Raw genomic sequence first — 12510 nt, 5'->3', positions numbered from 1 at the left:
TTTTCTAGTATATTACTCAGAAAAAGCTATTTCACGCAAATAAAAACGTAACATTATGCTAGAAATAATTAAACTAAAACAGAACTGTCGTGTTGTGCGAAATTTCTGTTTACGTATGTAAATTCCCAGGCAAATGAAAGAAAGATAGTTGCGAAGAAAGTATTTCGTTTTGCTTTTCCATAATTTCCAAAATACGGTACGCAAGAAAAATAATCTATCACTAGTTGCAGATGCTGACGGCGAATATCGGTAAAATCGGCCATCTGCCTATACAACAAATGACAGAATATTTTAATTTGATTTAACTAAAAATAACAAGTAGTGCTATTTAAAAATTTAGAAATGAAACGTACAGCTTTATGCTTTCAAACATAGATATAAAGTAGAATACTTTACGTCATACAATATAAATAAAATATTATATAATAACTTAATTAAGTTATTTCTGTTTTTTGTATGTGTTAGAGTGAAGCAGCAGTAATAATAAAATAATACTCCCTTTTATTTCCTCCAACTCCAAAGAGCATAACATATATACAATGCAAATGTAAAACAAAAGCACAATATATGCATGTACCTTTACACATATACACAAACACATTGTAAACAATGGTGTACATGTAAATTAAAGTTAATGCTTCTGACATTTTAGCTTTAGAAGTGCAGATTAATTTCAAACATATAATCTGGTGTTCTCTTTAAAGTGCGAATATAAATGTAAAAACGATGTAGTCTGTTGATATAGACTAGAAAGAAATAAAGCTATGCTTTAAAAAACTACCAGGAAAACCCTTAAAATAGCATCTTGACATGCTATTATATTTTGAATTTATAAGCAAACAGTTACCCTTACTAAATATGTATATAATGGCTCAGAAATCATTACACTTTATTGGTATAAATCATTGGTGCAGCACATTATGACAAATAAGTTAAAGGCCTTTAAAGTGAAAAGCAATGCTAAAATTGCCGTATATTAGGTGAGGACTTCACACAGTTACTGGCTATGAATCCATAAAACATCGCAGAATTTAATTGAATATTTTACTAGCTTCTAACAAGTTTGTATCATGCACTATCACGCGCCATATCTGACTAATTGACAGACTCTCTGAAAAATAACGTGATTAGAGTTGGTTTGATGTCAAACCTGAAACAACACTGATTGCTTTGTTAATTGGTTTTTCGCCCGAATTGTTTCTGAACTTTGTTTCTGAGAAAACACTATAGGTTTGCATAAGGCTATGCCTCCGAAGTTGAACTGCTGATGTAGACTGAGACGTGTCATGTTGATTGATGTATCATGGTGTCCGTCTACTACAATTTTGTATGTGTTATATTAACTGATATTTAATCGGTCCCAGAACGACCGATTTTGATATATTCAGAAGTACTTACGATTGTGTTGTCAACCTTTCATCAGAATGCAGTTTTTCCTCGGACTTTAATTATTTTTGTCAATATCTGGAAGTTATTTTTATAAAATTTCCCAAGTTTATGAACGTCACCAAAGGAACTAGTTAGATGATACAGGTCTAAGTAGGAAATCAAGCAGCACTGTTTTTTTGCAACGCAATACTGTGCAAAAAGATTATATCTTAAAGAGCTAACAGATGTATTAAACGACATGGCAAAGTCTTCATATAGTGTAGAAGTTACAAATGTTATCAACAATGTTTTCTGTATCCAAGAATAAAAACTCCATCGTAAGATAAATAAAATCTCTATAATGCCTGAGTCCCTATGCGTAACAATTTATATATTTCTACGCAGATGTATGTCTGCGAATTCCGTGTCAATACTGCCATAAAGGACGAAAAACAAGAGATAATTGCATCTTCTACGCTCTTGACATGAACATAAACACTTAGAGGGACATCGTCTCACTAAGTCCCCGAGTTTTATTTCCTCTAATGTCAATTTATGTTTGATGAACGTGTTTTCGCCCACGTTGATGAATGACCTGACGATGAATAACAAACTTTCCACCGGTAACATATCAGGCGACATCAAACACTGATGTATATGAACAATAACATAACTTAACACTGGTTTGATATATGATAATATTTAGTTTTCTTTCTTTTTCAGGATCTACTGATCAAGTCGTCAGATAGGACATTATGTCGACGGAATAAATTGGGCCCAGGAGAGCATTTGTACATGTTAAGAATCCAATACTTGTTTAAGAGAAGAATACTGGCAAATGAGAGATCTCTCACTAGAGAGTTGACAGCCTCGTAGCTCTGTTAACAACATAAAGTGTCTTTAAACTACGGATATTACAGTATCTGCTAAAAACGGAGACAAATAGGCATTTCAGGGATTTTGATACGAAAACCGTTGCATTCTCTGCAGAAAAATGTAAGGAATTAAATTTTGCAAGACATTGCTCAATTGGAAAATGTGTCTTATATACACAGTATCGACTTTAATGAAAAAATAAAACATGGTCATTGGGATATTCAAGCAGTGGATTTCTTCTGGATTATAACATGTATGTGCTATATACATTAAAAATGCGGCAGCAGTTGTTTCCATGAAAATATCTTACCTTAATACACGGATATAAATCGCGAGTAGGGCTCAAAAAAGTAGTAGCCCGAAATTGTTTTTATCTGGCATTGAAATTAAAACGTTACTAAACAAGTTTTTACCTATAATATATCAATGGAAATAACAACTAAAATGGATAATGTAACGGACATGACCTCGCTGTCACCGACCGGTGGCATAAACGAACCGAAGTATTTAGATCATACCACTTACAAAAATTTACAAACTCTTAGAGTACGATATGCGGAGATCCACGGATATATTAGCGTCTTGGTGTGTTTGTTTGGTATCATTGCTAATATCGCAAATATTGTTGTTCTGAACAAGAAGCATATGCGAACGTCAACAAATGTTATCCTTATGTGGCTGGCTGTAGCGGACTTGTGCACAATGACGGAATATGTTCCGTTTGCTTTGAGGTTCTATATATTTAAAGACCCGGACCTTGAATTTCCGGATAATAAATCTTACAGCTGGATGTGCTACCTGCTATTCCACGCCGATTTCAGTCTCACAATGCATTCTATGTCAATATGGCTGACAATAATGTTAGCTATATTTAGATTCTTGTACGTTTTCCTTCCAACGAAAGGAAGCATATATTGTAGTATTAAACACGCCAAAATTATTATAATTACAGTATACGTTTTGGCCGTGTTAGTGTGTATACCAAACTATATTTCAAATTATTGGAGTAAGAGTGTTCGGAATATCAGCAATGAAAACGTTACTGTTTATACATTCTCACAGCGAAAAGACGAAGACAAAGACTTTGAAACAGTATTTGCCATCAATTACTGGGTTCAGTCTATATTGATCAAACTGGTACCATGCTTTCTGCTGACTGTCCTTACGATCCTACTTATAACAGCATTACACAAGGCTCATAAGAGACACGTGCATCTGAAATCTCAGGGCATGCGCAAGGACGACGTTGAAAAACACCACGAACATTTTCGCACCACCGCAATGCTACTGGCCGTTGTCATTCTGTTTCTCATAACGGAGTTGCCCCAGGGGATATTAACTCTGTTAATGATTTTCATGGATACTCTGCATGCAGAGCTTTACAATCCCTTAGGTGACATACTAGATATTGTAGCATTGCTGAATAATGCTATCAATTTTGTGCTGTATTGTTCAATGTCACAACAGTTCAGAGACACGTTTGTCGCCACATTTTGTGGCTGTTTCAAAAGAAACACCAACCCTAACGCTTCAGTCTGGGCAAAACGCCATCTAATAACGGCAAATGGTACGTCAACAAAAACAACAAATTTGCAGGAAAATGGACAAATGGTTTGAAAAAAGTAATTATCAAATGTATAAACATAATACGCACTTTTGGGTGTTGAGTGTACTGCTTTTACTTTGACACTGATGTTTCTCAATATAAATAATATTTATATGTTTACATACATGAATTCGCTGTTATGCTGACCTGCACGTTACATGTGACTATGCTAAACGTGTTTATGTAGTCACCTTTATGATCAGAGTAAGTATTTGGAACTTGGGAACAAACAAAAGAAACAAGGAGTTAGGCCGTACTTCTTTTGTCGGAAACAAAGATTGGCCTAAATATTCTGAATTGTGATATATATTCAAATTATCTACCACATACTAGGGAAGAAATAAGCTGAAAGATTTATTGTCTTGTAGTGACGAGGTTATCGATTTTGTACAGTCGTCATTTTTCAATATCTACCACTGTGCTATGCTGTTTTGCATATTTATTATCCATATTGTGAGGACGATTTCAGAAACATTGATCAAGTTGACTGACCGTGGGTTTCTGTTGTGAATAAACACAGTGTGATATACTTGTAGATATATAATTTGTAAAACACTGTACAGATACACAATCGTTTACTGTTTGGTTTAAATCTTACATGAACGAGTTGCTATACATTGACGATTACCGAACATACCCGGTTGTTCTAGAGAAAAATAGAAGACAATGTTTGACGCTAGCAATTAGAAATATCCGCTGGGTAACCTTACAAAGCACAATTGTTGCCGTTGTTTACTTTGGTTTCAGTTCTCGACCTGTTTCACTATGCAGGCAGTTTCCACATTCAGGCTAAGATTGCCAATTAATTAAGTCCAACTTACCAACTCTTGTTAATCAAGACATTGCTAGACTGAAACTAACAAAGCCGACAAATCCATGGCTATTGGCAAGACAGAGTCTTACATAAAATCCATAGCATTATAAAACGTAAGAGGCAAAACTAAGACTTCGTGTATGTTCTGTTTTCGTGTACTGTCAAACATAATAAAATGTGCTGCCAACTGAAGTTTTATCCTAAGTTCAGTTGCATATCGACTATATAACTTTGGTCTGCGCTGATTTTGTACAGGTCATAACGCCACTTTAGTTTCCATGACGATATGAAATTAATACAGAAAGCTAACACCCTGCACAAACTCTTTAAGGATGAGCCAACTTCTGTTTTCTTGAGCGATTTCGTTATAAAAACATCTTCTTGTGACGGTCTCACATACTTGAAAAATATCTCCATTATTAATATCAAAAATGTGTCTTTCAAAAACAAGATTGCATAATTTTGAAAAATAAAAATAAAAAAGAAGTTCGGAATGTTTTTATGTCGTCACTGACTTTAATACAGCAAAATTTATTGAAGCCCTCGAATTTGCCCGTTCTTACGTATAAAGGTAGGATAAACTAATAAACGTTTGGTATTTTTCAGCAGCCAGGTATATTCAGTCACTCAAAATCAATTGCTAAATACAAATTCTAACAGGTGATAAAAATTCCATAGTATTAAGTCCTAATGGCCGTAAGTGATTATTCCTCTGCTTATCATACACAAATAGACAATAGAAATATAGCTTGCAATTATCAAGGCCATGTTTTAAGGTAAATTGTACCTTTTTAGATCAACATTGTGTTTACCGATCCAACCCTTCCCAATACACACTATAATGTTGGTCGACCAAAACAAATGACGTGTCTCTGAAATAAAAAAAAAAATCTAGTTTCCTGACATCGATCGTCTGTTAAAACTAAGTTTCCCAACGCCCAGTTGTACAATAAATGACAGGGATTGCAATTACTAGGTGAAATATTGTCGACAACTTTATTTTGTAACTAGAAAATGGAAAAGTTGTGAAACGCACACACAAATGTAAATTTCTAGGAATGTTTGGCAGTTTTATTCAAATCATTTAGATTAAAACCATGATCGTTGCCATAGCTGCGTCTGGTTTTAAATCCTTGGAAAAGAAATCTATTTTTTTTATGTGGATTTTTATTCAGTCATTCAAAGTCTTGATGTTGACTTAATTTTTACGCACAAAGTGACTGCGTCATGACATCATCTAGCTAAGCTGCGATATAGGTATGATACATGTCGGGACAACCGACTATGGCAGATTTTAACCAAACAGTAAGATCATCTTGCGAAGTCTTTCGTGATATGTTTATAGTAGTGATAGAATCTGTGATGTTCAAATAGTGATATGTTCTCACGTGTTTGTTTTACTGCACATTAGTCTGGTCTGCACGTTGTCTTTTAATATTTCAAGTTTTTTTTTCAGAACATGAGGATGTTCCCCACAAGTATGAATTATCCGATTGTCTCAGAGCTCACAAATACTTATTTAACATGGCCTAAATTGTTTGATGCCTTTATTTGAGTCAACATTCTCAAATCTGCTTATGTCTGCTTATATCTACTTCATTGTAGACAATTTAAAACTCATTGTTTCTACGTTTTGAGGCATTCAAACAAATAGTACAGTGTAATACATTACATTATTTAAGGATATAGGACCATGTTTATCTTTAGTTAAGTACTTTCAGCTTAGATAATATTACTTTTAGCTCAGGCATTTAATAGCAGAAACGGCACATGTCACCGCATTCGTGTTTTATTTAATAGCGCATTTCCTTCTTGCACTGTTCAAGCATTTTTGAAATTAAGTAAGGTTGAAAACAAAATGGAGATACTCTATAAAACATGTGATATACCACTTAATGTTATAGAGATTTCACGACTTACAGTTTACTATGAATACATTGTGATATCAGTGTTATGTAAGGAAAAATGTCACAACAAATCTTTTCATTTTTACATGTTGATATAATTACCCACCCACTTTTTTCAATGTAAAAAAAAGTATTTAAATCTACAGAAAAGTTTGTAGTTAAGATTTTAAAAATATTTTTTCTACTTCAATGACACACAAAATTTCTTCAAAATAAAAAGAAAAATGTTGGGATTTCCGTGCATCTAAGAAATATATCTAGAAGAAACCTTTAAAAGCTGTTGAGTTTTTTTCAATTTACCAGTATGCTATAATAGATAATATATAATGTTATGATGAAAACTTTTATTTCAGTTGTAGCTTATCATTATGCATGTATATATCAAAAAAATATCAGAAAAAAACCTGATTTACATAAATAGATGTTTGCAATCACCGACCTTACCCACATTGTACATTTTACATCAGATTATGGCAGATGCCGGCCAAAAATAAGTTTGAATTTCTTTTTCGCAACAAATAGAATCTATTTTGTTAAATGTTACATTATAACCCAAAATGGATGATTTAGCATTTAATTTCGGCATAAATGTTTCAGTAAGAAATGTACAATCAACGCTCGTACATCCTAAAGCAGTGAGAGTATCACGCTACAAGTCACGTGAACAGGGAGACACTTATTTTAATTGTCTGATGAAAGTCCTAGTATTTTTTGCATTGTTTTTTTTTTTTGTAACAGCTACCCCCGTTAAGATATAAAATTAATTGCAAAATGGTGTTCACTACTACATGGTTTAAAAAGGTTTCCATTGCAAATTTATTGTGTAGAAAATATTGAATTAAATTAAACGTTTAAAACGAAAGACGTCCAAATATGCATCACAATACACGGAGATAAGCACAAATATAGATCACGATATAGTAGTTTTTAGTTGGGTATACAATACATGGCTATGTCCAGTATCATGTATTTCATTTCCAAAAAAGCTTAGTGGTTTGTTTCTGTTTCCATTCACATTGTTTAACGTAGTCAAATGCATGTAACAGCTTCTATTGAAATAGCAAACGTTTTCACGTTGCATCTCTACGCAAACGCGCACACCTTTTCGCTGTCGTAACAAAATGATTTGTTTAGAGTTTCCGGTCAATACTTGGTATAATCTTCAAAATTATCTAATTTGAAGCTGTATATATTTTATCGAAGAAAATATATTTGTAGACGATATTCAAGAGTGAATGCCGCATATACCTCAGTATATCACATTCCTTTTTTTATTTATAATTCCTTACAATAGACTAATAATCTGTTCGGCACAATGACGAAACCGAAGGGAGTACCTTTCTTTCAATATGCATGCTAATGACATGATTTAGATAATTTCTACTTCATTATTTTCACAGTATGATTCAGCCAAAACTTGGAAAATGAAAATATATACGGGCCGCAAGACAATATACGTCAAATATATTTAATCATAACTAAAATAGGATTTCTTAAAAGGAAAATAAATGCTTACACGAAGTTACATTTCCTCAATAATATTTTAGTTCAGATGGAATGCTTGACATTAAATTGATAAACCCTCATTACTCTGGCATGATGTGAATATTAAGTTACCGTATGAATATTTTCATGAATATTAGAAAACACGATATCATTGCTTTGGTTTAATGTAATGTAGTTAAAAACGTTTTTGTCTCATGTGGTTTTGGAACTACTTGTAAACGAATAGAATTGGAATGATCGTTAAACGACTTTTGCCTGAACATTTTACTTTACTAAATCCATGCGATTAATTATAAGGTATTAGCTCTGTGTCAGAAGATATGCGCCAGTTCTGCAGAGTAAATGTTGACCTACTTTATAAGCGCCTATCAGTATGATTAAATAATAATAAGGAATATATATATATATATAAAACGCGTGCATATTTTTTTCATGCAAAGCTGATTATCTTTTTGTTACATCCATTACCTACATATGTTAATTAAGAAAAAATACATAGTAGAATCATGTTTTACCATAACGTAACAATACGAGGAGGTTATACGCATGTGGACTAGTTTCACGAGGGCGTAGCTTGAGTCAATTCGCTTCTAATAGGTTTCTTATGTAAACAAGTAAATGAAGTAGGGAAGCAATATTTCATGGCACGTGTATGGCGCTAAATACAGTAGGTCGACGTGACGTCTACGCGTAACTGTTTTTAAACAGTGATAAAATACGGGAAGTAACACATCCAACGGATTGGCTTAGGAGTGCGTAGACATCGGGTGAGTTGTCCTCGCGCCAGATAACCCATGCAGTGTGTGTGAAGTGTATCGCCATTCCGTTCTGATATAGAAGCACTATTCTCGGCGCAAATAATTCGTCGACGTGATGTCAGATTTGCGTAATGTGCATAGATTTTTCAAATTAGAATATTATATAAATATTACGAGTTGTTCAACAACCTTAATATAATTGACGATACTGGCGTAAATGAAATAACGAAACAATACACATTAAAATGTCGTCACGCACCAGATATGAAATTCAGATTTCAGTTTAGAAAATTATTAAAGTTAACGATTCCATTGTGACTTTGTGGAGAATAAAAGGGAGTATGTTGTAGAAGTGTTTAGTCAATACGTATTTTTTCTTTCAATGTTAATGAGATGCGAAACCAAAGTTTTTAGTCCTGCTTGATGCGCGCCGTAAAACTCAAATTAGTTAATCAACAAATAAGAACGCTCCTTGAGTTTTACTTCAAAAATACAGAACAAAAACTGAGTCATATCATAAAGGACTATATCTATAAGACACTCTCAGTAATATATGTTCTTAACATCTACTTCCGGTACCAGACAACACTTTGTTTTAACTGAATACTGTTTCTCTCCGAACAAATATATTGTTAGTGCAACTATTTCCTGAAAAGAACGTACGAGTTAAACCACTGTTTAGAACATGTATCACGCTTGAAAAATAATTTCAGAAACTTTCTTGTGTTTGTTAACGGCATAATTTAGAAAACGTACAGTAAAATAGTGTTCAAAAATTAAATTACTGTTACTATTGTTTCAAGCTCTCACAGAAATGTCTAAAATGTTGTTATAGTGTTAAAGTTAACAACTTGTCATCTTTATATAATAGATGGTAGATGTATACAGGTTAGAAATACGTAGGAATTAACAAATTACTCTGAAACGATTGTAATTTATATTTCTAGGCGGAAATAGATGTCTATGTTTCAGTTTATCTGACTCCAATGGTCTTGTTAAAACACGCTTACTCACCACACTGGTTTAACTTCAATGATAAAACTTTGGTCTGGTTTAACACAATCTGACTAAAGTACTTGATCTTCTAAACGAAGATCTGAGAACGACCCATTCACATTCGTCTTCTGTATATTTTGGATTTCCAGTATTGCTATTTTTATTTTATCCAATCAGATGACTTGTTCGAATGTCAAAGAGTAAGAAAAATGTGCAGTTATTCCAGGGCTCGAACCCGGGACCCCTCGCTTACAAAGCAAGTGGCCTACCGACTGAGCTAACCGGCTATCTGATACAATAGGACATAAAAATTGTAAATATCAAAAGTAAAGGCTACAGGTAGATTTGCAGGATGTTGTAAGTTAGGCTCTGATTGGCTGGCGAAAGGGTCGTCAGAACGAGGCAATGAATAGGTCGTTCTCAGATCCTATGCGTAGCGTAATAGGATATGTACTTTAGTCAGATTGGGTTTAACATTACGACAGTAAAACAGATCAACCTCATTCAAATATTCAGCCAAAGTGTCTGTTTTGGGAGCAAAGTGACAAATAAAAACGGACGCTTCTGTTGCACAGCATAAGTGAACAGTTTGAACAGGAAAAGGTTATTATGACATTGAAACATTACGAGAGAAGAATTGTAGAATCACACCTTAAAATGATTTTTATTCCTTTACAGGCGCATATGACGTCTAAGACGCTCAAACATCATGGTCAATAAACTTTTCTCTTGAATTATCTGCTGCCAGACACGAATTCCCAGTTGATTCATTGACATCTATTTTTACCTACATGCACTTACAACAGTCAATGTACATGACGTAGTATTAAAATTGTGACTGCTGATTTTTGTTTGCTTGTTTTTTACACTTAGTCTGTTAATAAGATGTTTTAAATAAAAGTACAGTGTTTAAAGTATCTATAATATGCACTTCAGCAGCAATAAGCAGACAAATGTTGCGCTTATAATTAGACATTGTCAATTCTGCATTACACCACCTCCTCCATGACAAATATTGTTTTAACGCCACCTGTCAAGACTCCGGCGCGGTAAGTTCACTCGAAAAGTGGATTTTACAACAGCATTACCATGTTTCCAGAAAAGCCCCGACAACTTCCTCACATGAATAAATGGTAGATGAAAAATATCTAAAGGCATATTGCTTTCTGTCAAAACGAATGGAAAAATTCGGATGGAAATTGAAGAGCTGGGTGTATTGTGGTCTACCCGCTCAGCGAGCAGGGTTGTAAGGCGAGTAATTATCTGAGATGTAACATAGTGGCATCAACATTTTACATGAATTAGTACTGAACACTAGAAGTAAAAATCTTTTGATCAAAGAGTAATTAGAACGTGAAGTACTTGAAGAGATTTTCAATGTAGTTTCTACATGTCTCACGTGGTGACAATGCGACAGATATATTGCGTAAATTTAGTTTTATTGATAAATGTTTTAGCCTATGAAAATGTCCGATAACAATCAGTTTTGCTATTTCTTGTCTTCTACTCAAACAAACAGGCCAGAAAAAGAAAACTTTAAAAACAATAATGCCAGTCGTAAAGGTGAATAACTTAAATTCACTTAAGGTACAAAGTCAAATGACACTAGAGCTTGCAATTAAAGCTGATGGGATTGGTATAAAAATGTCATTTCAGACAACGCACATGTAGTGTGTTTAAACAACGAATACTTCTTGTTTTTGCACTACACGCTTATACATTTTATGTTACAATAACGTTTCTTGACCAGTCGACTTTTATCATCATTGTGTGAACAGGGCTGTATTCTTGCCATAAATAAAAAAAATAGTCTCTCTGGTAAAAAATGAAAAACGACTTCGAATAAAATAATGGGACATTTACCAATCAGGGATATCAAAATAGCAATGTCGTAAATTCAAACTTCTGCTATAATTTCCGACTGAGATTGCAAAGTAATGTGACTGGTAGGAGTACAATGGCACGTACCTACGGCATGATGTCCCAGTAAGGCAGTAATATAACATTGGTCATCTTGTTCATTGCTACAAGTTGACATCGTCGTTATACACGACTAAAAAGGTGGTAAAAAGACACTAAACCTATAACATACAGTTTCGGACATGACAACTGCCAATTGTCATTTGCTCAATGTCATTTGGTCATTGTCATTTGCCATTCGTCGATTGACAATTACTATTTACAAGTTGTGTGTTTTGATATGCCATTTGTCACTGCTTTAATACCACTGGTCATTTGCTAATTGCCATCTGCTCATTACTAATTACTAATAGCGACTACGGACATGCCAAAAGCATTGCCATTTGGCGTTTGCAAATTGCCAACTGTCATTTGCCTATTTCTAATAATAATTGCTAGTGAGCGACATACCGTCTTTTCGGGTACCGTGTAATGAGGTTCGAATGGCCGGGTATCAGAGAAAACAAATCACCTGCACATAACGAAATTAAAGGTTTATTTTCTTCTTATTTTACTGAGAAATAACCATATAAGCAAATGGCTAATGGCAATTATTTAATCTCCTTTTCTTCTACTTATTTTGTTTTGTGCCTATTCATGAAATAGAGCTGTTGATCATTCGTGAATTCAGCCAGCCTGAAAAAATGATGCATTACTAAGTGAACTAATTGATTTGTGAATTGTCAGAAAAAAAAACTCAAAACATTTGTGATTGAAATA

The 12510-nt window shown here is 33.9% G+C and overlaps 1 protein-coding gene across 4 annotated transcripts in view; it reads left to right on the top strand.

The window, feature by feature from the left end:
• LOC123546439 (G-protein coupled receptor dmsr-1-like) overlaps window positions 1–10676 on the top strand; it is a 279955-nt gene extending 269279 nt beyond the window's left edge. For all 4 annotated transcript variants that reach the window (XM_045332696.2, XM_045332695.2, XM_045332697.2 and 1 more), the window contains one exon: window positions 2092–10676. In XM_045332696.2, coding sequence (XP_045188631.1) covers window positions 2671–3861 — 1191 coding nt within the window. In that variant the 5' untranslated portion in view covers window positions 2092–2670 and the 3' untranslated portion in view covers window positions 3862–10676. The remainder of the gene's footprint in view (window positions 1–2091) is intronic.
• Window positions 10677–12510: the final 1834 nt, after the last annotated feature.

Source organism: Mercenaria mercenaria, chromosome 9 (assembly GCF_021730395.1).
Source record: "Mercenaria mercenaria strain notata chromosome 9, MADL_Memer_1, whole genome shotgun sequence".
NCBI lineage: Eukaryota > Metazoa > Mollusca > Bivalvia > Venerida > Veneridae > Mercenaria > Mercenaria mercenaria.
Note: the sequence above shows the minus strand (reverse complement) of the source record. Positions and strands in the feature narration are given on the sequence as shown.